The sequence below is a fragment of the Rhinolophus hipposideros genome (assembly GCF_964194185.1).
Source record: "Rhinolophus hipposideros genome assembly, chromosome: 25".
NCBI lineage: Eukaryota > Metazoa > Chordata > Mammalia > Chiroptera > Rhinolophidae > Rhinolophus > Rhinolophus hipposideros.
The window spans coordinates 15,958,670-15,986,220 of NC_138071.1; the positions used below are offsets into that span (position 1 = coordinate 15,958,670).

General features: G+C 45.1%; 1 protein-coding gene across 1 annotated transcript in view; it reads right to left on the reverse strand.

Moving 5' to 3' along the window:
* PLXNA4 (plexin A4) overlaps positions 1-27,551 on the reverse strand; it is a 410,115-nt gene that overhangs the window by 121,200 nt on the left and 261,364 nt on the right. The window contains exon 4 of the mRNA XM_081038260.1: positions 21,217-21,348. Coding sequence (XP_080894386.1) covers positions 21,217-21,348 — 132 coding nt within the window. The remainder of the gene's footprint in view (positions 1-21,216; positions 21,349-27,551) is intronic.

A 27,551-nucleotide genomic window follows, 5' to 3' on the forward strand; every position in this document is an offset into this window, starting at 1 on the left:
CTTCCTAAATGCTTATCTGGAGAAAAAACACTATATGTAAAGAGATATGTATATACAGAGAAATGAGGACATATTTCTACCTACAGTTTTGTTATTATCTTTCCGTAAAATAAACACTTATTAATCTCCATACAACGTATGGAGGGAGCTGTCACATGTGAATTTCTCTCATCAGTAATTGCTGTGCCTGTGACTTCTTAAGTTCTAGGTACCACGGGGATGGTTTCCAAATCAGAACCTAAAGAGAGGGACAGATTCACAGATGCTCGCTAAAAACGTCTAGAAATTATAGACCAATTGAGGTCAGCAAGAAACAAGTTATTCAATATATCCCCTGGGGGCTAAAGCAGACTTTTCCCCATGGTTCCAAGATTACCGGGCAGTCTCATTAGGGTGACAGGCAGTTCAGCCTCATAAGTACCGTGAGTAGAGGTTGTCACTTAAAATTTAGATTGACTTATTAGAGGGGATGGCATTTAGATGGTCTGCTCCTGCTCATCAAAGAAGTTGTTCAAATTTGCGGGACAGAGAAATTAAAGCAAGGAGGATTTTAATTGTAATATTTGTGTAGATGACTATGCCTGTATGAAAATTCAGAAAATCAGTACTGCTAAGGAACCTGATACCCAGGCAGAATTCTTTACCATGTGGGGAGCTGTCCTTTAGTTCTAGTGCTGAAACACAGCACCACAGAATTTTATCCATTTGAAGTGCCTCCTCCACATGAACTAATGCTTTTTCCTGGCCCTCAGCATAGTTACTGCTTAACTACCTGTGACACATGTCCCATCATTAGAGTATGGACTTTTAGGAAACATTTAGGAAAAGCATTCTTTGAACCTTTTCAATGTGGTAGAAATGAGTAGTGTTCACTCATATCTGGTTCTTTTTTCCTTCCTAAGTACCTGGAAACTGAGCCTCTCAGCCCTCTTACAGATACGTGGGGCCATAGGACTACTTCTGGCCAGTGGGGTGTGAATACAAATTATATGTATAACTGCTGTGCCAAAGCGTTTAAGGTGTGTAACCATCCAGCCCTCTTTTTCCTCTGTAGCAAAAATAATGTAGACCAAGATAGAATCAGCCTCTATTCCCAAGTTCCCATTTGGAAAAGATCTTCCCTAAATAGCTGTTGGAGCCATAGTAATCTCTGAATGAGCAAGCAATAAAATGTTGTGTGTTAAGTCCCTGAAATTTTGAAGTTTATTTTATTCTACTTTATCCCATCTTAATTGATACACTTGGTTATGCATTTTTGGTGTCTGAAAACCAAGACCATTACTATAAAACCTATGCTGCTACCAAAGACAGAAAATCAATATATAGGGAAGAAAGGAATTTTGTTCACTTGGGGGAAAAAAAGAAGAGAAAAATACTTGACAATGCCTACTAGAGTGATGACTTGTACATTGGTTTATTTGGGAAAGCTATGAAAGAAGTGTTCCCAGAGGCTGAAATTTCTGTCTGGCATAGAAGTATATTTCTGAACTTCCTTTTAATGGTGAAAGAATCTACGTTGGATTTCTGATGATGAGAGTTCTACGATGTATGAAGAAGCCAAGTCAAGGTCAACACCACTGCCACGAGATGATGGATGTAACCATCAAGCAGAGCTCAAAGAGGAAGAGAACTGAAAAGAGACCATGGGCTTTGGTCAAGAGGTGGTCACAGACTACCTTTTCAAGACAAGTTGTTTCACTGGGAAAATCCAGATTGCAAAGGGTGGAGGAAAGAGTTAGAGGGGAAAAAAAATACGAGTAGAAAGTCTAAACCATAAACTCCAAGTGTTTGGTGGTGAAGAAAAGACACAGGACTGTAATTGAAAAGAGAAAAATAAAACTGGAGTTTGACTGAATATGGAGGTACAAGAACCGGATGACAGAAAAACACTAGAGGATAAAAGTGTGGACAGAAATCCCTTGTATGTTTGAAGAGAGTAGGATTCAGAGCACAAGCGGAAGACACTTGTTCCAAAGAGAGGGCACCTGTGAGGATTTGGAAAGACTGCATTATTTCTTATATGAGTTCATGGCATCATTATACAACCAATTTCTATACACTGAGAACTGCAGGAATCTTAAACTTCTTTATCTCTTTCAGCTCCCCCTACGTGCTGTTGTCACCAAGGCTATTTAACTTCCTAAGTGTCCCCTTAAACCTATACCTTTGTTTAGCCATAAATCAGGCCCTTAATTCTGATGAAACTAATATAATCACAACTTTACCCCTTCCCAGCTGGGTGACCTCACACACCTTACAAACCTTTCAATTTCTCCTTTGTGAAAGGGAAATAAAAATAACTACTTTGTAGCAGGGCTATGAAGATTAAGTTAAATAAGTACCTGGCCCAGTGAGAGCAAAAACATCATCCTTGGTCTCCTTAACTCTGGATTTCCCATTTTTAAAATGTATTCACTACATTTCCATAAGAATGATGTGTTTGACATTCAAGTCTGTCACTGTCTCACCTCTGCTTAAATCACGTCAATGAATCTCTATTGTTTATGAGGTAAAATCCAAGGGTTTTATTTTTTTTTAGTATGGTACTCAGGATGCAGTATGATCTCCTTCCCACCCAACCCTTCAGCTTTCACCAACCTGCCGTCTTAATTCATGTCCCAACAACGTGAAACTCCTGATAGATTTCCTTAAGTTCACATAATGTTTCAAAGTCTTCCTTGACTTGGCAATGCTGTTCCTTCTGCCAAGAATGCCCCTCTTCTCTCTGGTCCCCTCAGGAAACTCCTATTCATCCTTGAAACCAGGCTCCTAGGTGGCCTCTTTCAGGTCCTTCATCATCACCCCCTTCTAGGTGCTACTTCTCTACAGTGTAGTCACTTCTGTTGTCACATCCAACTCATACTGTGATTGATCAGTGGGGTCAACTAGAGGTGTATATGACGGCTTTCAATACATCATGAACTCCGTGAAGAAGAGCTCTGTTTTATTTAATTCCATAACTCCCTCGCCTACAACAGTCTCTAGGACTGGTAGGAAGTCATCCACTGTTGGACCAATGAATGATGGCATAAAGGCACTTGTCAGTGCAGGCAACAACGAAGAACTCAAGTTGCATTAGGTTGGTGCAAAGGTAACTGGGGGTTTTGCAATTATTGTGAACCTTTTAAACCACAATTACTTTTGCACCAACCGAATACAAACGGTAGAAGGGGGTAAGATCATCCCTGCGTAGTCTACACCTTCATGGAGCAGACATCATCAATTCTAAGCGATGTCGCTGTTTCTGGAATTATTGAAAGGAGAGACATTGGGACCGAAAATGAGGGGGAAACTCAGTACACTAAACTCACACCTGACATTCTTTAATTGATGCCTCACATTTTGGAATACATAAACACACACGCACACACACACACACACACATCTGTCACTTTGTCTCTAGAATCATAACATCATGGGCTATCCCAGCCTTCAGAATGGCATCCAGCTTTGCCCACTGAACTCACATGGGTAATTCTCAGTTTATCCTCTTACCTGAGAACTTGGTTCTAGGATACATAGAAAGCGATACTGATGAGTAACAGAATCTACACTTTGCTTCTCCTGTGGTATTATAATGCTGCATGGTAATCCAGGTGTAGAGGCACACGGGAGAGGGAATGCAGATGACTTCCTAGTATCAGGGAAGGGTCCAACAAGAACCTAGGACCCCCCCTGGATGTGTTTCCTCTCCACAGCCAGGACTTGTTATGAGACTCTGGCTTCTTTCCTCCGACATATAAAATGGGGAGAATTCTACAATCTAGATTGCACCTAACCACAAAGATCCAAAATGAGGAGAGACAGCTTCTAGATCTCAGACCAGGGAAAGGACGTCAGGCAGGAACTGGATTCCCAGGGTCCTACTTGTGGAACCTCCAGTTCCCCACACTTCTGCATTCCCCACAGGAGTGTGTACCGTCTCTGACTTCCAGAACACTTGAAGAAATAGCTAATTAGGCCTGCCAAGCCAGGCTCTATAAAAATTAAGTAGTGGAGACTAAAATACATTCAGGAAATGGCTATCATTAGAAAATAGAGTTTCCCTTTTATTTTCTGGAGAAGTGACTGTTAGACATGGTTAAAATATTTTAACTAATGAGGGATCAGCTTTATGGAATCTAGAAGGCTGCAAATGCGTGTCCTCCATTTCTGGGTAAGTGTTCTGTAGTGGATGGAGTTCTACATGTAAAGACTGCAGGGCCTCTCGCTGATCCCACCGATAAGATTCCCAGAGGCTATTGCAGGGTCAATTGAAGCTTCCTCAGTTGGAAAGGTCCATCGAGGAGGAATATTACTGAGAGACCCAGTCATGCTGATTATCCAGCTTTGTCTCCACCTGGGACACTGAGTGTCTTTACAGGAAGCGCAGGAGAATGACCAAGAACACAGATTGCTGGGGTTGAATACTCATCAACTGTGATCCCTCATCAACTGTGATTTTGGAGAGGTTGCTCGACCTCTCTGTGCCTTGGTTTGCTACTCTGTAAAATAGGCCCCCAAACTTGCCATAGACTGGGAGAACACATTTGAAAATCACATATCTGACAAAGGGTTTGTTTTCAGACTATGTAAATACCTCTCAAAACTCAGCACTAAGGAAACAAACAATCGGATTTAAAAAAAAAAAATGAAAGGCCAAAAGATTTTAACAGATACTTCAAAGAAGATATGTAGAGAGCAAATAAAAAGAGGTTTAAATTATGAGTCATTAGGAAAATGCAAATGAAAACCACAATGAGATATCCCTATACACCTATGTGAACGGTTAAAAAACATAAAAACCATATCATTGGAGACTATTCAGCAACACACGGGAGAAGCAACAATGTGGACGAATCTGAAAAGCATTGTGTTGAGGAGAAGAAGCCAGATACAAAAGACTATAGATTTTATGATTCCATTTATGTGAAATTCTAGAAAATACAAAACTATAGTGACAGAACAAAGATCAGTGATCTCCAGGGGCTGGAGATGGAGGCTAGAGATTGCAAAGGAACAGGAAAGAACTTTTCGGTGTGGTGGAAATGTGTAGATCAGGACCATAGTGGTGATTGCATTATTATGTACATTTTTGTTTTCAATTTTAAGAACTATTTGTTTTGAACTAACTTTGGACTTACAGAAAAGTTGCATAAATGGTACAGAGTTCCCATATCCATTTAACCCAGGTTCTCCTAATGTTAACAGCACACATAACCATGTTACAATTATGAAAACCAGGAAATTAATACAGATACAACGTAATTGACGAAATTCTAGGCTTTATTCTAATTTCACCAGTTCTTCTCCTTAACTTTCTATTCTGTTTCAGGGTTCTACATTCCATTTAGTTGTTGTCTCACCTTAGTCACCTCTAATTTGTAACAATCTTTTCTTATCTTCATGACTTTGAGGCTTCTCATGAATACTGGTCAGTTATTTTGTAGACTGTCTTTCATTTTGGGTTTGTCTGAGGTTCTCGCATAATTAGAATGAATTTATGCAATTTTTTGGCAAGAATATCACAGAAGTGATGTTGTGTCCTTCTCAGTGCATCTTATGATATTGGTATGCCTTGTTCCTGATTATGTTAACCTTGTAGGTGCTTTCTCAACTGTAAAGTTACTATTTTTTCCTTTGCAGTTAATAAATATCCTGGAGCAAATATTTTGACATTATGCAAATATCCTATTTCTCCTTCAAAAATTTCCCACTAATTTTGTATCCAATAGTGGATGTTCTCTGTAACAATTATTATCATAGTGTAATTTAAACTTTTTTCTCCTCCCTTCTACATTTCAAAATTTTGATTCGGTGTTTTAATATTTAAAACACATTTTATTTTGAAATGATTACAGGTTCATGGGAAGTTGCAAAGATAGTACAGGGAAGTCCCATGTCCGCTTCACCCAATTTCCTCCCACGGTTACCTCTTACGAAACTATAGTATCAAAACCAAGAAATTCACATTGGCGTAAAGCGTGTCGATCATTCTACGTCATTTTATCACGCGTATAGATTCATGTAACTACCACCACAATCAGCATACAAAACTATTCCATCACCACCATATAACTCTACGCTTGAAATTGGTGACCGTATGTTGGTTATGGCTCAATAAAGCTGGCAAAACACAAAACACAACGCTCTCCCCCCAACTCTGCCAGGATCACTTTAACAGTAAGTAACTATTAGCTCTCATTATTGCTGTTTCCTCATGCAGCATTTGTCTCCTGTACTTGGGGTGCTAGTAGAGTAAGATGTTCAAGCCAAGGCCAGTCCAGGCAGTAAACAAGGGTGGCAGGGGCCCCTCCTGGTTTGCACAACTGCCTGCCTGTTACTATACTGGATGAATTACGCAGCAAATTAGGCATCAACACCTGGCCCTGTTGGAGATTCCCAGGGTTGACTCCCGTACGTCTCTGTGGGCTCCCGCTTTGCTCCTGCCTCTTCTCTTTACGGCAACGATCTTTCTGTTACTTGAATATACCCACCAAGTCCTGCTGCAAGTCTTTGCGCTTGCTCTCTCCTCTGTCTAGAATGTTCTCCTCATAGATAGTCAGTAGCCAGACCCCATGTCATCTACTCAGAAAGAGTTTCCTGGGCTACCTATTCTAAATCCTGCCCCCACCGCTCGTTTCAGCTTCCCTCTATCCTGTGGTTCCATTGCATTTCCATGACAGCTCTTATCACTAGAAGAAATGATCTTGGTTATTGACTTGCTGACTTGTGTGTTGCCCATCCCCCATCCCCACTAGCATGTAAGTGACATCAATGCATGGGCACCCCCTGCTTTGTTGAAATCTGTATCTTGTGTATTCGTCAAGTGACATGGCCACAAGCCCCTGACGAGTTTTCCTGCTGCCTTCCTTCTCATTCTCGCTCCTCCTTTCTTTTCTTTCCTTTAAGTCTCTTTATAGCTCCTTCCTATTCCAACACATATCCATTAAGATAAAAATGAAGTATCCGCTCACACGGCAGGAATCACACACAGACCCAGGGGCTTCCGCCTACTCCCTCCAGGCTTTTCTGCAGTGACTCCCTCCTTCCCAACCCTTTTCCTTGGTTCTCAGCCTGTCCTTGATGGGTGCTGGCGGGAGGAATGCTCAGAAAAGAGGGCTCTCACTAAATTGTCTGTAAGCTGTTTATTTGTGAACTGCATTTAAGCGAACAGAAAAGGCTTCCCAGGAAATCTGCAGGCTTCTCATCGAGCTTACTCTTGCCCACTGCCCCATGTCAACCTCGTTAGCTCTGTTATTATTATTTCTGTGGAGTGGCCTTTATCTGCGCCTTGAAGTCTATATGTTTCTAAGGGAAAAGGGAATGAGAGGAAGGAAAGACTGATTACTGATCGAGTAGAAGGCATTCTTCCTCCCTCTGGAAAGCCAGGTGGACTTCCGGAACTCGTTTCTGCCCTGAAATGGGGCAGCCGCTCTGAAATGACTCCTCTGGGTTGGGGGTGGGCTGTTTTTATGGCCAGTGGGTAATAGCATTTCCTGATTTATGAATTGGCATCTGGAAGAGATGCAGAGTCCCTGGATGGATTTATCATAGGGAGAACAGCCAGATAAATAATCCTGTCACATAAAATTATTGTTCTCATTCTGATTTTTTTAAAACAAATTTCCTTTTGTGTGTTGGTGGGATTTAGGAGCTTTTAGTGGAAAAGCAGGATAGGAATAAGTTATTTGGCCCCCTTTTGCCCCTATGTTACAAAAATGTACAGATTTTCTCCAGAAACAGTGAGTTGCATAGGAGTCAATTACTAACATGGCTTCATTATTCAGGAGACCCTTTGAACTTGACTTAAAGCCAAAGCCAAGGTCCTGGCCTAAGGTGAGAGATAGGGACTTTGATCTCCTGGTTTTGGTCCAAGGTCCATTTGGGATATGTATTTACTTTATAAATTGGTAGACAGAAGGTCATTATATGTAGGTTTCCCTCATCTTCTCCAAATCAGTGTGAGGCTTCATTTAAATGCACCAAATGCGTATTGAGCATCTATATGGTACAAATAGCCCCACCAGTGTCCTGGGGCTGCAAAGACAACCATAGATAGGAGCACGGAGTCTGGAGGGTTTGGGTGAGAATGACTGTAAGTAGAATGAAGACTTTGAAGCATGCACACAATTCTCCTGGTAAGATGAGGCACAGGCTGTCCTGGACAGGATGGAAACAGAGGTCCATGGATGAGGACACACGCCGTGTGGCTACGCCAGAAACTGGAAACTGCTGTCACTTTATTATGCGTTACGTATTTAAGATCCTTCTCACCCATAAACTTGTAACCTCCCCGAGGGCAAGGACCCCACCAGACTTCTTTTGTACCCACTCCTTTGTTCCCTGACCTTGAGCTTTAATACACAGTAGGTCAGGAGAAAGGACACCATTGTCTACTAAAGGCCAGAGAGATTATATGTTAGAGTGGCAGTGGTTATACGGCCTGTCACAACAACTCAACTCTGCTGTTGTGGTAAAAAGCAGCCATAGATGCCATGTCAACAAATGGGCAGGACCGGGTTCCAAGAAAACGTGATTTACAAACACGGGTAGTCCATCAGATTTGCACCGGAGTTTGCCAACCCCTCTAGCAGGTCAACAATGCGTGCTTGTTCAATTGCGTGGAAAGGATATCCTTTGATAACAAGGGCATCTCACTTAAAACAAACAAACAGACGAACACAAAACCCACAACATCAAATATGACCCGACAAAGGAAATAACTGCCAAACATGTTCAGAGTTATTTTCTATGCAGAAAGATTCCCGTGGTACTTGAATCACACACTCTATCACAGAAGCGTATTTTATAGAATGGGTCCCTCGCAGAAAAATGGAATTTCGGAATCTTCTCCTGTACGCAAAAGGCTGCTTAGACACCATCTCTTTCTATGGCACCAGGCTCCAGAGGGCAAGAAAAAAAGCACGGGGAATGGGGGAGGCGACGGGGGGGGGGGGGGGGGGAGGGGTGGCAGAAACCTTTCTTCTCATTTTGCTGGTCTGGAAAGGGAGCAATCGGGGAGTGGTAACCAAGGCAGGATTCTCCTGGTGCGGGTGGCCTTGGGGATTGGGCCAGCAGAGGCTGTGGAACTATCTCCAACCAGAGTGTCGGACCATGGAGACTTCTGCTCATTCCTTTAATTTATTTCTTTGTTTTCATGGCAGAATAAACTCCAAATTCCAGGGGTCAACTGAGTGCCTGCCACCAGCCCGTGTGCGGCCAAAAAAACGCTTGGTGCCATCAGTCAATGCCAGCTAGTTAATAACAACCAGCCTCTTCGCTAATGGCCCGAGGCAGGGGTCCTCTGGCAGCAAAGGCTCTAGCGGAGAGACTGGTTTGCAAGAAGCATGTCTGCTGGCCACCTTCAAGGGCGTATCCACCCATGGTCAGCTCTTTAAGCAGGTAGTAATTAGTTTTATTCCCTTCGGTGCATACGGTGCAGATAGCAGGATGTGGCATTTAGAGAACCACTGGAGTCTGTCCCTCTCATCTTGGCTTGCCTCCGGTTTATGTCTGTAACTAAGAAATATCAAGATTGCAAGGCAATTCAGGGGTTGTGTTCAGCTCCTACAGGAAGCAAATAAGCTTTCAAGCGTCAGGGCTCCAGGCAAGGAAAGGCCACTGCAAAGGAAAGGTCATCGTGACTCAGTGGGCCCATACCACACAGCGTCTCTTGCCAACTGCAGGTGGTGAGCACAACCACTAAAGAGCAAGCTACGAGAGGGCATGGGTGTCTCGTGCATCTCTGTATATTCCCACATGGAGACCTCCATGCAGAGTTGCAGGGACAACACCTTCTAGGCCTACCTGTATATTGTGGTCACCTGGGCAGTGCTTCCCTTTCTGGTGAGAGGTGGCATCGTGTGATGCAGTGGATGGGTCACAGGTGTGTTACCATTTTGATCCTTTGAGCCCTTGGGGCAGCTGGGAAATGCCTGGAGAGGTCAGTGCCCCCAGAACCTGGTCCCCTCTGGTCATGAGGGGACCTCCATCAGCTGTACCAGTACATTCATTTTCCATGTGTGCCTTAATAAAACAACATGTTGGAAAGCTCTGTTATGGTCTACAAAGGAGAAAACTGAGAGCAGAAGTCAAGATCTCACAACAAATGAAGGACATGATTCCAGAGAGCCTGACTCTGTGCCCAGTACCGATCCACTCCTCCACGGAGGTCACACTACGTTGTCAACAAGAAACGGTGGAAGCCAAATTATCGAAATTGAGAAATCACTTGAACAAAACCTAGTAGATGGTCAGATGACATCATTAGCAACGCTTGAAATATAAGCGGATGCCCAAAGCTGAAGTCAACTTATTCCAGGGAATGTATGACATTCTCCCCGAGACCAGTGGCTTTCATTTTGACCAGGACGCGTGGCAGGAGATATGTTTTACATGGTAACCCAGGGCCCACACATACATGCACATATAGTTTCCACATAGTACTTCTCCTTACAATGCTTGATAGACACTGTTCTATTCGATTTTATTCTATCCCATTAAAAAAAAAATTCTGGGCATGACCCTTTAAATTGATTTAGTGACCCACTAAATTGATTTCTCGACCCACTAATGTGTCATGACTGACAGTATGAAAAACACTGGCTTGATCCCATTCCAGCTCTCCCTCCCTCATCAGAGATTGGGAACATGTGAGGCGAATGCAGAGAAGAGTAAGATGAGAGATTGAGATAAACATAAGGAGAAAGGCGGGAGGGATACCAAAAGTAACATCAAGGAAAGAATGGGAATGAAATGAGGCCAAGGAGAAGGCAATGGGAAATGGTAGGCATCATGAGAAAAGGCTAACTCTGGACTGACAGATTTATGTCTATATAACCATCCTCAACCATCCACAGTCATTCTGGCCATATTAAGGTAAGAATTTTCCTTGACAGCTTTAATGGTCACAGTCATCACAGTGCTATCTGTTCGTCTGAAGATTTTCTTATCTGTCAGCACCATGTCAAATGACAATGGTCTCTCTCAGAGAGAATTTTCTGTCTGCTGTCCAGGGATCTGGGCCCCAGAAAGATCTAGAAGGCATTGGGTAAATTACTCAGAAATTACTCAGAAACTGACCACACTGACTCGTCTTCTATCGATGTACCTACACACAGTGGGCTCTGGGGATCGCTGAGCTGGGTCTAAACAACAAGCTCTTGAGTACGGAAAGATAGTTTTAGTAGATAACAGGGAAGTGAAAATCAGACATTGAGATGAGATTACGATATGAAGCAGCTGGAAATTTACATCTTCCAATGGCCAGTGGGTTTCTAAGGAGTTTTGATTGTACACTCTGTAGTAAAAAAATGTTTGAACATGCACCTACAAAGCGCGCACACACACGTTTCTAAAGAATATACATGTCCTATTTATTAACATCATTGAATTATCAAATATGCACAAAATTACGAAATAAAGAAGTAAGATAAAGGCAAAACAGCATCCATTTATTTTGCTTTACTAATGAGTGATATAACACATCTTCCTGTCACCAAGAAAATTATTATTGATAATGGTGAGGCTGACGTGTTAGGGATTGGCTTCATTATTTTTGAAAATCTTTGTTTAGCATGTAGTGATACAGGGTTCTGAGGTCTAAGGTTCAATTTATTTCAATACTTTGTTTTAATGGCTGTCATAATGAAAGACACCTCACGTAGACACAGAGGCACAAAAAGTACATTTTTGGCTGGCTATATTGACTAAATCATGATACTTTTTTTCCGGTCTTAGGCACCAATTATGTGAAAATTGTTGTTGAAATTCAGCTAGTAGATTTCCATCTTCTCTGATGTCAATCAGCTATTCTTTCAACTAATCGGAACGTGCTGAAGTCTTATACTTTTTAACAAATGGGTCAAAACTCTCCAATGGTCTTCATTTGGAAGAATTTTAGGCAAGCAGAAGGTTCTATTTCCAAGTTTTTAAAGTTTTTAGATATGCCTTATGAAGGTGTCACACTCATGTCAACAACAAAATCACACAAAGATAAAATATTTCTAAACATCCTTTTCTCCCCCGTTCCAAAATGGACTCTCTGTGCCATAAATTCTTTCTAAAAGGAGCTACTTTCTAACTCATTGTTAACACAATGCCTTTATAGTGAGGGGGCAGGTGAAGTGTGTAATTTTTTAAAGTTATCAGCAAAGTGGCATGCTTTTGACAGCTGCTTGTCAGAACTGAAAAGGTCAGCAAATGCGGAACATTTTGATTCTTTGAAAAGAAAAATGTTTAACTATGTTTCCCTAACCAGCAAACCTCGGTGCTGGTGCCATACAACAATGTTTTCATGGTCACTCCTCTCTCCTTGCAAAGTATTGCAAAGACTCTCTTTAATGGATCGTTTTCACAATATTGATAATATTGGTCACACATCAGTTGCAAATTTGTTGTAATCTACTGAAACGGAATCAGCCAGTAAGAACACGAGTGTCTATTGCTCAGAGATGTGGCCATCTCATGTACCTCTGTGTCTTCCTAATACGTGAATTGTAGCCTTACATATAGACCAAGGCAAGGAACCAGTCTCCAGTATCACCTATATATTATAGGAGTAAAGCCTAATTTCTTGTTTTCAACAGAAAAAAATAGCAGCCCAAATAGTTTATTCTCTTGCCCCATCTTAGCACCACTGGGCATCCTGAACTGATGATTAAAGTGGTACCAAGGCAAGGGAGACCTCATTTACATGTCACACTTCCTGTGTGTATTGCTTGTGCCCTGAAATGTCCTTACCTTAAGGAGACTGAGCATTTATCACCAAGTCTTGTGGATTAAAGGTGGCTTCAGGGATGCAGGGGCCTCTTCTCTTACCCTATAGGTTACCTCAGGTGTCAGGGGTGATCTCCGCCAAACACGGCGTCTCGAGGAAGCATGTGGGGCACCAACAGTTCACTAGAACAGCGAAGGGGCCCTCAACACCCCCACACTCAGGCTGTGAGGCCATAACTCACTGGGAAACATGGCCGATGGAGGCTACCTGGTCTTCTCTCTGCCACTCTCGGCACCAAAGAACCAGTGGCCTGATATGCCCTGGAAGAGATCGCAGTCAATTTATGAATGATGGAAGTAAAGGTAGTAGAGGTGAAATTTTTTTCAGTAAAATATAAACAATGTTCTAATAGAGCGGCATACCGAAAATAACAAAGATGACAGCTAAGATTTATTGAGACCTCGTTATGTGCCAGGCCCTGCATTAAGAGTTTTGTATATGTTTTCTAATTGACTCATTGTAACCACCAGGCATGAGCATATGGCATGAGCATAATGGCATGAGCATATCCCCGTGATACTGTCGAGAAAACAGAAACACACAGAGGTCAAATGACTTGCTCAAGGTCATAGAGACAGAAAGTAGCAAACCCAGGCCCAGAATCCAGGGCAGGTGGTTTCAACTCTGTCCCTGAACCATCTTCAGGTCACCCAACAGGTAACTGCATAGCTTCCCCCCGGCCCTGACTCCTTCTTGAGAGGGATAGACCTATTTCCAAACTCGTTTCTCTACTCCTCTACTCTCTACTCCTTGGTTTGCACAACTTTCCTTTAAATAAATATCCAGATGGTCTTCTCCTCCACCATTACGCACCCCTTTGAAATTATCTCATTGTCTCTGAGTCAGTTTCAAATTCATGACTCCATTGCCTACGCGTAATATTTAAAATGCAGTAAGAGACACGGTTCAGATATAATTCTGCCATTTGTAATTTCTCTTTTTATCCCTATAGTGCGTTTGATAAAGTCATGTGACACCACTAACGCCAACGAGTCCTCTGGAACAATGGCACAGATTAACACACATCTATTTACTTTTGAAAACGTCTTATCCATATTCAAACTGAGAGCACACAATTTATTCAAGTATCACAGACTTCCCGTCTCTCTGCAGAACTTAAGCACAAGCCAGTCGGTCCTCAGGCCCTTAACCACTTCCATTCACACATCATCCCTGGTCCTAGAGGACAGGAGAAAGGGCTGGGATTGTGTGGATCAGCTCCCGTCCACACCCACCATGTGAGAGGAGATGGGGAGCCAAGGGGTGCTCAGAGAATTGAGGATTGTCTTAGGAAACACCTCAAGAGCTCTGACCTTACATGCTGACATCCTTTTCCTCCCAGAGCCCTAACTCCATAAGGGAGTTGGGTGCAGGGTAACCCCCAGAGTGGTCACTTTCTTTTCAGGGCCCTGAAGCTGAAGCGTGTCATCACCTCACCCCTACAGAGCTTCCAGAAAGGCCTTCTTTCTGCTCTTCTCCATTCTGCACAGTGTCCAGCCTTACGCTGGGCACACAGTGGACACGTATAAAGCATACATGGCAGGGGTGGGCGCAAAGGGGGCAGAGACACAGCCCCTGCCCTGTGTGCCCACGCAGTGGAGTCTCCTCACATGTTGCTAAGTGGAATATTGCAGGTGACCGTCTTAAAAGTGGCACCTCAAGTGCCTTGAAAATATGGAGACACTGGTACTGAGTGGAAAGGAGAGCTGAGTGTCAGGGCAATTGCTGGAGACAGATGCTTAATGGAGTTCAGGATGAGAGAGCTGCCATGGCTTCTCCCTAATCACCTGTCCCTTAGATTTCCTGTCTCTCTCCCTCATCCATCCTGGCCCACTTTTACAAACTTGCTCTTCTCTTGTTCCCCTTCTCAGAGAGAAGGGGACCAAGCCACTTCCCCTTCTGCCCTCAAGACCTTTCTGACACATGAGGAGTCAGAAGCTATTTCAGCTGCCCGGGCTGTGATAGCCTCAAGCCCGGGGGAGCTGGACTCCAGTGGACTAAAATTCTTCCCCCCAGAGCAGAGGTGGTTACAAAGAGAAACCCATGGAGCCCTGCAGAGGCCACACAACTCCGACTGGGGAGGGAGACCGCCCACTCCAGGTCTGTCAGTCTCCTTGCGGGAGGTGCTAATGGGTGTAAAGGGACACTCAGCTTTAGTATTTTTCCGAGGGGCTTCGAAACAGATGGGGGTGCCAGGGTACCTGGAGGAGCTGGCACCCAGAGCTGAAGAGACCTTCAGCCACCAAACAGGAATTTGTCTCAGCCTTCCTACCCTAGCAACAATGCGTTTCCTAAGAGTATTAGTAATAATAATGACGATGAAGATAACCCTCAACTTGCTAAGAGCCCTTTATATGTATGACCTTTAATCCCAGACGTCCTGAAAGGTTGACATTATCATGTGCATTTTATACATGAAGAAACTCAAGTACAAGCTGCTTGAGTGACTTGCTCTGGGTGGCAGAGCTGGTAGGCACGGAGGGCCAGGATGAAAACCCTAGTTCACGGCCAGTGTATGATCACCTGTGGCCTTCGTCCTGCACACGTCACTGGTTCCAGTCACCCCCACGACTGTCGGAGAGATGATGTCAGGCCACTGCCACTTTTTCCTCTGGGGCAGGCTGCTAAACTCGGTCAGATTCAGATGTTAGAGACCTTTATGTCTATACGAGTGCCCACTAAGAGCATGTCAGTTGGAAAAGGATGGTGATGGTGGTAGGGTGCTTCTCCACTTACTCCATCTAGGGGGTAGACTGGCTGTGTCTGGGGCCCCAGGGACCCCAAGATGTTCTAGAGTAGATGTTGCAAAGGGTCTCTCTTGTCCCAACTTGCATCAGGCTGGAACTAAGGAAGAATAAGCCAAGGGATCCCCTTCCCAGAGCAGAGAGGACAGTTCTGAGATCTGACTGTCACCCCTTAGGCCCCATTCATCCTTCCCTCCCCCAGTCCTTTGGAATTCTAAGGCTTGTTTCGGTGGCTGAGGAATGGGGTACATAACTCTCCTGCTTGAAGAATAGGGGATGAAAAACGTCTTTTGCCCACAAAGAGCTCCCAGTTCCTCACTGAAAGAGGGGCTGGAGATGACATCACAGTAAGTGCTGAGCTGGATTCTAACTCAGCTCCCCTCCCAACCTGCTATGTGACTTCGGACAAGCCATTTACTTCTCTGGGCTTCAGTCTGCTCATCAAGCATGGGGGAAAGGCAGCAGGAGAGAGTTGGACCTGCAGGAGAGAGCAGGAGAGATAAGCCTCTCAGGCTTTTCTAGTTCTAAGGTTTTACGACACAATGGAGAATCCAGGCTACCAGCACCAAAGGACTATAGGAAGCTGGAGCGGGAAGGCATTTCCCCTGCCTGGTTCCCTCCAGTTCTGTGACAGTAAAATGGACACGGTCTGCCTTCACTGAGAAGGAAGTGAGAAATGGGACTATCTCGGTTGTGACATGCTAGAAACCCTGGGGTCCAGCTCCAGACAAAAGAGAAGGCTTTCTGCCTCAGTGAAATTGGGGGAAACATTGCAACAGCTTTTCTCTTTCTGTGAGTGCCTGAGATGGCTCCATTTCCTGTCATTCACTCTCAGGCCTGCACTTCAAGTTTCTTCTCCCAGGAGCTACCAGGAGGAGCCCAGCCTGGCGGCTGGGAGCAAATGTCCAAATGGGTTTGTCACAATGTCAGCCGTCCAAACACAAACAGCAATGTACAGCTCGGTCCCCTGCAGGGGCAGGCAGAATGATGGAAAGATGGGCTGTGTCACCACAGACACACCTCAAGAGAGACGTGCCGAGGGACCCAGCGCAAACAGAACTGGAATCTTTCTTAGCAAAGCCCATCACCTCTGGCTGCAGAAATAATCTCCATGACTGCACCTCACATGAGATGTCAGCAGACCTCTGAGATTGTCAGACGTCACCTCTGAAGCCTCAGAACAACCCTGAGAGGCAGACTGGGGATGGACGGGGACACTGAGGGCATAGAGGCAGCAATTACCCCTTCCTCACACAAGGGGACCCAGCAGAGGTACCATCCGGTTAGGAGTCAAGCCCCAATGGCCTGAGCCTGGTTTGGAACACAGTATCACCCTCCCATTGAACTGAACTTCCCCTGAAACTCTCAACATGGTAAAAATCACAATCACAAAGCAGCCTCTCAGCTACTCCCTCCTACCATGCAGACGCAAGCATCTCTCCAATCCACAACCCCAAGCAAAGAGCCTGAAAAGAAGCACGAAGAACAGGGAAGGGGTAGATACCCTCAGCTGGCTGCGCTTTGTGTCTCTGGGAAGCCCTCTGTGACCACACCATTTAAAATTGCAGCCGTCCCAGATCCCACGGACCCTACTCCAGTTCCTTTTTCCATAGTGCTTATCTATCACCTGCTCGTTGACTGTACGATTTATCTTGTATGCTGACTACTTCTTTGCTGCTTCAGCTGCTCAGATTGCAAGCTCCCAAAGTCAGGGATATTTCTTCACAATGCCTAGGCCAGTGCCTGGTGCTAAGTAAGTGTCTGTTGAGAGAATGAGTGAGTCAGGCCTGAGCAAGATGGCGCCCTTCCTTCATTACCAGATTGTGTTGGAAGGAGCCCAGCTGAGCTGCTCCACCCAGCTCTGCTTTCCCAGCAGTAAGTGGGCCTACCTCCAGACCGACCCCCTGAGCCCCCGCGGGCATCTGTGTCTTGGATCACAGCTAGGACTTGAGTGTCACCAGCTCATGAGGGGGATAGGCTGCGCGTGCCACCCGGCACCTTGGAGGAAAACCCACTTGTCCACCGGAGCCAGTAAAATGAAAAACGCCATGAAAGACGGCTTTGGCCCAGACACAAATGCAACATGTATTTGAGGCCTCTGTCTTTTGGGCAGGGGAGAGCTGGTGTGTGGGACGGCAGAGGCTGAAATTTATTGAGAAATCTGCCACTTGCTCTGGGGCCCATCAAAGAAGAGAGTTGCCTTGTGTGTGTGGGGGAGGACAGCGGCTCTTCCCCTTCTAGGGGGTCATTCCAGGGCACCTGGGACAACCCCAACTCTGCCACCTCAGCGCCTCACTTATCTGCCTTGCTGATTCTTCTTCTCACTTCCCTCCCATCAATTTGGCAGGTTTTTTTATCACAGTAGTTTCAGTGTGTAGAGACCTTCCCTTGGGAGCACTGGAGTTGTAGTAAATAGACACCATATACATAAATACGGACACGTACAAAGCAAGAAGGAGGCTGATGGAGATACACAGACATGGACAGACGGCGGACGGTGTCATGCGTGTGCACACATGCACACTCCCACGCGCCACACACCATTCCCGGCCTCTATTAGTTATACGAGCCTTACCCCTTCCAACTCTGTAATCACGTAATTGGCTCCTCTGGCAACCAGCCCCCCACCTTAAGGGGCCTTTTTCAAAAATCGCCTCATTCACATAAACTCAGTTGTGGTTGCAAAGGGCTTGTTAGGAAAAACACGACACTCATTTCACCTTTATGGCTCTGCAGAGATTTAGGGAGCTGAGAACAAGAGACCAGATATTATATAACAACGGATCTATAAGATCGCTACTCAAGAGATGGTTAAAGTAGGCTACTTAAGTTTAACCAGTAAGTTTAAATAAAAACAAAAAGCAAAAAATAGTACAGAACAGGGCCAAAGTCATGGCAGTGATACATAGATGACTAAAGTTTGGAAGATGCTTTCTTTATCTGAAGCGTAGTTTTTTAATTATAGGCTTGAATTAAGATAAGCAATAAATAATTTGTATCAGTCTCTCTCTTTTCCAATTATGGTTCAATGAATACTGGGGATTCATTCATTCATTCATTCATTCATTCAGTTATCAAATATTTATCAAGGATCTATTAGGTGGGGTTTAGGCAGACAAGCAAGATACAGGGCTGCCCTCAAGCTGCTGATGGTCTGGTAGGAGAGAAAAGACAAGAAATGATCACAGCCCAGTCTGAGAAGAGCTACCATACAGGTGTCTAACCACAAGCCAGGAATCACTGGTTGGAGAATGTGACAGCAGAGCTAAGTTTTGAAGGACAAGGAAAAATTAGCCAGATGACAAAGGGAAGTGTGTCGTCCAGGCAGAGCAGACATCATTACTGAGCATACACCTTTCACCTGCAGACTCAGCCCTGCAAAGTGTTTGACCCATCGTGGCTGACACTGACCCACCAGCGATGGAGACTGGGATTCGCCCCGACCCCCTGGGCTGGTGTCTCCCCAGTGTATTTACCAAAAGGCTCTGGCCCTGAGCTCTACCTGGTGTGCTCAGTGAGGAAAGCGGGCTGTGGGTTCTGGATTTGCTCTCGCCGGGACCTGCTTTGGCCTTGACCTGCATTCCTGAATTTCATACTTCATCGATCTTCCAGAATCTTGATGCCACCCCCTGCCTGACTCTAAACATGGCCCACATCCATGCAACACTCCTGTTACAATGTCATAAGAGTAAGAGCCTCCATTTATCACGACCTTACTTTTTGCCAGGCTTGGTTCATGCTTATTACATGTGTTACGTCATTTGATTCTTGGGACACCACTATGGTATATTATTATTTCCATGTGACAGAGAAGCATGCTGAGTCTGAAAGTGATTAAGGAACTTTCCTGAAAGCAAGATTAGTAAATGTCAGAGCCAAGGTTCATGCTCAGATATTCTGACAGAGAGCTGTGCACTCAACCATTGTGCTACCCTACCCCTTCCCACAAAGAATCTGCAAACCCACTGGCTGCCAGTGTTGGTCCAACAGTCGGGTCCTTGGGATTGTGATTTGGGTGGCAGGTGACCCTCCATCTCTGTGAGGAACAGCCCTAGAATGGATGAATGCTCCATTCTTGCCTTCTTTTCCCTTCCAGTAATCCAGAGCTCACAGCATGCCTCACCGATGGGTCCTGAGTACTGGCTGCACTCTCAGGGAAACTGAGGACAACGGACTCAGAATCCCAACTCAGTTATCAGACGGGGCTTCACCCGACTTATGTTTTCCAGCTTTGGAAGTCATTCAGTGTTTTAAGTCCCAGTTCGGCTATCCCAGCTTTCAGGTCAGGTAAAAAATCTTAAAATATTTGATGCCTTATGGAAGTCTTGGGTCTTCTCCAAAGGATTCATTCCTCCATGGAAAGTTGCTTCTTCTCATTGTCTAGGGCCTTGTGGGGAAGCAGGGAATGGGGAGTATGGGCCCCAGTGAAAGAGAGCAAGGAATGAAAGCAAAGGAGGGGCCTCATGCCCAGTCCTGACTCCTGGGGTAGAATGTTCCCCTCTTGGCCCCACGTCAGGCCATTTCCAAGGCATGGCAGCCTCCACCAGGGCACCACAATGGGTCCTAGTGTAGCTGGACGGAGAGTCCCACACCAAGAGAAGATGTCATCGAACTCTTGGGGAGGGTGGAGCTACTGTGAGCTGCCAAGGCATAATGCACAAGCCCTGTGGGTGGTATAATGTGGTATTTATCTCCCTCACCATGCAGAGAGGGGACAGCAGGAACAATCAAGACTCTGTGAGTAAGGTCCTTTGGGGAGTTCAGGCCTCCCTAATGAAGATGAATGGGGGGGGTGCTCAGCTTTTCATGGATGCTGCGTTTGCCACATACATATTCATGGGCTGGAGGGACAGCTCCTGGGAATGACCCAACATCGAGATGACAGGGGCAGACGTGTGGCAGTGCGAATCCACACGTGGGGTGGGGTGTGTCGTGTGTGGTGGAACACACTAGGCAGTGAATTAGGGTACTTTACTCCAGGTATACCCTTAAGTAGATGGAATTTCCAGGTGACGTGGATTCCTGGCCTGCTGAAGACCCGGATTCCTGGCGCGAGCTCAAGAACTGCTGGAGAACTTCGTTCTCCGCTGAGTCCCAGAAGCAAGCCCAGTTTTGCTCCTTCCAACTCAGTATCAGTTAACAGTAATCCCTGAGCCATGGCTGCACTGCCTGGCTTGGCCTGGTGGGATTTGATGGAGGTCCCATATGAGAGTTTCAGGTACACCTAAAGGCCTAGGACACATTCTGTATGTCACCTCATCTCTCACACACAGACCGTATTTTCTGAATCTCCTTCCATTTGATTCTTCCATGATGTTCCAACAACTAGGATTTTTAGACAGCAAATCCCTGCCCACCATAGACCTTCAGGGTTCCGGAAGATACCTTGGTAGGAACCTATACTTTGTTTAGGGAAATCTGGACCAAAAACCACTTGAGCCTCTGTACTAAGTGCCTTCAATGGACAGTAAATGTTGGCCCAGAACCTACACACACCATCCTTTTGAAGTTAGAGGATTTGTTCTAGAGTCACAGATATTTTGATATTTAGAAGTTTTCATTTCCTCTTTCAGTACACTCAGCCTCAGTCCCCAGGCAGCATAACGAAAAGGATACACACTGGGCCATCCATCAAATCCGCTCTGTGCAGCTGGCCTCCCGTAGGCTAGTACTTAGCTGCAAGACAAATGTCTCATGCCCAGAGCGCCTTACCTGCCTTTCTGACATGACGTAGAGCTGCTCGTGGTCCTTGGAGAAGGCCATATCCCGGAGGACAGGGCCGGGCTCGACCACCTGCACAGTCTCGTACTGGAGGGCATTGCCTCGGGGCCCATCCACCCGGATCTGTGGAGAAGAGGGAGAGGAGAACCGAGGTGAGTTCAGATCCTGCACTGCCCCAGTCGAGCTGCAGCCCAGAGACCCTCCTAACAGCCAGGGCAGAGGCAGTGAGCTCTGCTGCCACAGTGCCCAGAGGCCAGGCCCAAAGGAGCAGGTGTGACAGCCCATCATGGGTCTCACGTGAGAACGACAAGGAGAAGCGGGGACCCTAAACAGGACTGCACCAAGAATCGCTGTTATTCTCTCCAGTTCCCTGCGCCTCAGGTTTACGTCTTTGAAGCCTTGTGTGTCTGTCTTTAGAGAAGAGGGTGAGGCTGGTATTGGGGGGTGGGGTTTGCGGATTGGGGCACAGTAGATAATTGAAGCTGCCTCAGAGTGCCATCCTATAAGACAGGCAATAGTATTTGCCACATTTGTTAGTGGAAACACATGTGGGTATAAGGATGTGGGCTGATTCTTTGAAACTGGTACCCAACTAGCTCTGCTGCACCTTGCAAGGGAACCAGGCCAGGAGCTAACCCCAGAAGTTTCACACCGAGTGGGCTCGTTCTGCCCATTAAAACCAGTGGCTCATGTCTCAGATTTTGGAGGAGATGTAGGGTCCCAAAACCTCCCTGAGGTTCTATTCATGTCTCCCGGGAAGGGGATGTGGGCATTTCAGGAAAATATGCTCTGGGTATGAATCATCTGCAATTTTCTGAGAACACTTTTCAGAGTAGATCGTCCCTGAGCCGTCCACAAGTCCTTCCTAGAACTGTTTGGACAACGTGGAGACAACCGGGAAAGACTTTGGCCAACACTCCCTCCATGACTGAGGACAAATTTAGAAAAGATGGCCTCCGTTCTAGAATCAGAATCATCACGAATCTTAGCTCAGAGATTTGGCATGATCACTGCCCAGTGCTAATGGTCCACCCACAGAAGTCAGGACCCAAGATTACCGACAATGTAAGAAGGATGAGGGGAACACTGGAGGGTGACAGGGAGAGGCCCTAGGGGGTCTCCAAAGTTGATCAGATGCCATTTGCATAAGACTCTGTAAGATACCTGGAGTATAATTTTAGAGATTCTAATAACAAAGCTAAAGAAAAAAATTATATTCCAACCAGTCCCGTGATATACTCTTATTTTTAGTTTTTAATATTTAATTTTTAACGTCTCATGAGAGCAAGGAGAATAGAAGAGTTATTCAGAGGAGCCACATAATAGCAGGGGCCACCACACCAGTGGCACCTAATCACACCACTTCATCTGAAAGTCTGCTGCCTCTCATTTCTGTTGAATTCACCGGACTCTGACATCGAGGTATTTTATGATTAATGTGTTTGATTTTCGGTTTGTCCCAGACTCTGTTTGTTTTCCTTCTAGGCATTATTGTTAAGCCCTTCCTAGCCATCAGGCAGTGGCAGATGGTTTCGCACATAATTCCTTATTGATATAATCCTCTCAATCCTATGAGTTTAGCGTCCATTTGTCATGACTTGCATGACCCCCTCCAGCATCTACTCCACCCTCTCTCACCTTTTGGGTGGGATCGGACCTGCCCCCCTGCCCCCGCTTCCTGGGGTCGCCCTTGATTGGCGTAAGCAAATCAATTTCATCTCACTCTCTTGTCACAGTGATTGGGAGAAAGCAGGCCCAAGTCAATTAATATGTGGACCCAGAGAAAGCACACTGTGTTACATGATAGGAGGAAGCGAAGGAATCTCTCGTCACCCTCAATAGGGTCAGAGAAACAGAGGTGGCAGCCCTGTTGTGCTGAGGAGGGAGTTGGAACCAGAGCAGATCAGGAGCAGAGATGGGAGAAAGAAAAAATTGTATTTTGGTGATGTCCCTGAGCCACTGAATCAAAAGAACCCCAAAGCCTGCCCTGCATTAGGACTTTCTGATTACCAAGGTATTTCCTTATCATTAAAGTAATGAAAAGGCTTTTTGCAACATCAAAAGTCTTAACTGATATACTGAAAATAGATGAGGAAAATGGGAGCCCGGTACATTAAACAACGGGCCTGAGCTATCACATCTGGGGACAGACTCTGAAGTTCATGCCTTTCCTGCCACCAGTTACGTGACAGACCTACTCGTTCCTTGATGGGTTTCGTGGTTACTTCCTGGGGGTGTGACCCAAGGCAGGGGCTGAGGTCAGTGTCTGTCTCTGGCCTATTCAATCCCAGTGGCTTTCGCCAGTCATTCTTGATACTAATGCTCAACTACTTGAGCGTGAAAATATTCGTTTTAAACATGGAGACATAAATTGATGTAGTTAAAACTCCTCTTTCCTAATTTCCCATTAAACTCATGGAAAAACAAACCAAACCAAACCACAACCCAAAAACTAGTAAAGGAATTAAAGAGAGATATGTTTAGCTCTGAAAATCAAAATGCCTTAAATTCCGATAGCCCTCCTGCTTCTGTACCCACCTGCAAGCCACCAGACGTCCACCTGGCCAGGTCCTGCCTTACTCCGAATGAAATGAGAGTACATGTAAAAGCAATTGGGATTACCACCCAAGTGAGGGCTTTGGCCCCTCCCCAGTCAGGCTTCATCTCCAGCTGTGAGTCACCTCTGGAGAGGCATCACGAGAGTGACAAGAGTGACACTGAGCAACCTGGCTGGTCTCCAATCCCCTCAGGCCTCTGGCTGGAGCAGGCTCTCTGAGGGAATGCTGGTAGAACTGTCTTATCTCGTGCCCGTGTGGTCTGACCCCCAAGGGAAACTGGATTCAGTGCCTGAGCGATCCTTATCATTTGGCTCCAACTCCCCTGCTCTTGAGGATGAGGTGATGTGTTGGATGTAGGTGGACATCAGAGGAAAGCAAGGACAGAGGGATGGATCAGGGAGCACCCATAGGGCCAGTTCTCACAGGCATGGCTTTCCCCAGGGAGGTGGGATGGGGTTATGGCCCCCCATGGGTACTCTGCCTGGGTGGGAAATTCGTACTTGGAAAAACAGGTCTCCCTCACCTCCCTGCCCCACCCAATCCACTACTTGTTTCAGAAAATGGAAAGGAAAGCATTGTTCATCCATCTGCTGGAAGAATCTCACACAAGACACGGATAAAAGGAATTTGTGGTGGGATTTGCTAAGCGAAGGACAAAAATGAAATGTAGGTAGGATGGACCAGCTGTCAGTTCTTGGGCGATTACATAACAATGGCAACGAGAGGGAGTAAGGAATCTGGTACTAGGCATTCTACACACGTTTACCTTCTCATTTAAATCTCATAATACTAAGAGTGCGATAACTTTGTATGGTGACAGATGGCTACTAGATTTAGTGTCCTGAACACATCATAAGGGATAAAAATGTCCAACCACTATGTTGTACACCTGAACATAATATAATATTGTATATCAACTATACTTAAAAAAAAAAAAATCTCCTAACTCCGTGAGGTAAGCCTTAATATTATCCCATGTACAGGAGAGGCACAGAAAGGGTTAATCACTTGTTCAAGGTCATACATCGAGGCCACGGCATAGCCTTGACCCACACCAAGGTCTGACTGATTCCAGCATCCACACTTCTATGTGTTTGCATACTATGCTATTGGTTAGATAAACATGAATCCCTTCAAGGGCTGAAAGCAGCTGAGTTAAACAAACATCACCCCTGAGGAACCATGTCTACTGCGTATTAGCTACTGCAATTCTTTTGGGAGAAAATCCTGCCTGTGAATGTAGAAGATGCTATTGTCAATTTTCAAAATTATGATCTCTTATATTTGTGTTTGATACCTTTCAAAGCATTCTTAAATAACATGACCTCATCGGATGGTTGTAAAAGTTTTAACGATGTTGACTGCCCGGACAGTCCTTTTCATTTGACCAACAGAGAAGCTGAGATTGGGGCTGGTCTGAGCCCCAAATTCAATGATAAATCAATGACCTTCAGGAGTAGAACCCAGGTCTCCTGACTCCTTGCTCAGCACTTCCCTCTTAGCTATTTAGATTTTCCAACAGCCTTTGACAAGGTTCCACATGAAAAAGGTATTTAAAAATAATGAGTCTCTGCGGGACTTCGGGCAGTTTGGCATTGGAGAGAGAACCGAGTGAGAGACAGAAAAAGACACGTTTGTGTGTGAAGAAGTGGAAACTGGGGGACTCCCCAAGCACTAGTGTTATGACTAGTCTTATTTAATGCTTTTATAAGTGGTCTGGAGGAAGGAACAAGAAACTGTGCAGAATATTCTAAGCTCTTTGGGATGGCAAGAAGGCCGACGATGGAGATGAACTGCAGAAAGATGGCACAAGCCCGGCAGGGTCTGGGGGGATGGGCAGGAGCTGCACACAGGCTAATAGACCTGGGACAGAGAGTCCTATGGGGGCAGAGACCGTGCCTGCAGCAGTCAGCACTGCCCCACTGCTGGCCACGCACCCAAGACATGGTTGGTGCTCAGTAAGCAGTCACTGGCAAGCACTGGCAAAGATGTGGGCAAAAGGGAACCCCTGTGCCATTCTGGTGGGAATGCAAATTGGTGCAGTCACTGTGGAAAACAGTCACCATGGAGGCTCCTCAAAAAATGAAACATAGAAATCCCATATGATCCAGCAATCCTCCTCCTGTGTACACACCCGAAGGAAATGAAATCAGCATCTCGAAGTGATATCTGCAGTCCCATGTTCACTGCAGCCTTATTCACAATGGCCAAGACATGGCAACAATTGAAGTGTCTGTCAATGGATGAATGGATGGAGAAAACTAAAATAGAAGGAAATCCTGCTGTTTACAACCGCGGGGATGGATCTGGAGCACAGTGTGCTAAGCGAAGTAAGCCAGACACAGAAAGACAGATATTGCATGATCTCATTATGTGGAATGTAAAACAGCCATACGCATAGACGCAGAGAGTAGAATGGTGGTTGCCAGAGTCTGGGGAGTGCGGGAAATGGGAGAGGTTGGTCAAAGGGGACCAAGTTTCAGTTATAAGACGGAAACGTTTTGGAGAGCTAATGTATAGCATGGTGACTACAGTTAATAATACGGAGATGTATATTTGAAATTTGCTAAGAGGGTAGTGTGGAAGGAAAAAGGGGTTCCACAGAAAGTAACCTCACAGGATGATCTGATCATGAATTCCTAACGTGGCAGGTTAGGAATGGGTAGTGACACCCCAGGCATATAACTTCTTTAGTAACATGTTCATCTTTGCCTTAAGCAAACCCTGTCCATGGTTCTTGTGCATTGGGGTTAACACACCTTTGACGTAAGTGTAACCACCCTCAAGAGAGCAGTCATTTTGCTAACGATCCTGTAATTGGTCCCTGCCTTACTTTCTCCCACCTTCATGCAATCTTCCTTATGTTCCCGCCTTAATTTCAAACGCATAAAAGAAACTGCAAAACTGTCATTTCCCAAAGCTTTTGAGATCCGGCTTCCTGGCAAGTGTCATCAGTTTTGGCTCAAATAAACTCTGATACAAATTCTTTGCAGGTTTGGACAGTCTTTACATTGATAGTAGACCTTAAGAGTGCTCATCAACACACACACACACACACACACACTCACACACACACACACACACACACACACAGACACCAGTAATATGTGAAGTGATGGATATATTATTTACCTCAATTGTGGTGATTTTTAAAAATAATACATACATATATCAAAACATCAAATCGTATACCTTAAATATATATACTTTTTATTTGTCAATAAATATGAGAAAACATAAGGAGCTATTAAATAAATGATCAACTCCCTCTGGAAAAAGAACCACATTCTACCAACCAGACAAGGAACACTTAGTTGGTCAAGGCCTGATCAAGGTAAGAGGCAGGATGAAGAAAGGAGAATTTGGTGTCACCGTTTACTGCTCCCAGTAATCCATGGCTGCCAAAAAGGCCAATGAAGGAGACATGATGGCCAGGGGCTATGGTTCAGCCACCAATACAAGGACCCTGAAGCTTGGGAAGTGACAGCTTAAAACAAACAAGATTTATTATCACACATTAGGACAAATCAAATTTCTTATTTTATATAGTGTAGATAATATTTGTGGATCACCTAAGCAGTGAGAAAGGATGAAAACGGCCATTGCTTTCTTTTTAAGCCAGAACATGTAAAGAAGCCACTAATGTAAATTTGGGGGTTTAGAAGATGTTATTCTCTGAGGCTGAAACCAAGAAGAAACCGCATCCTAACCCTACAGGTCCCTTGACGGAGTGACATGCCACACTCATTCATTACCCACGTGCCCTTA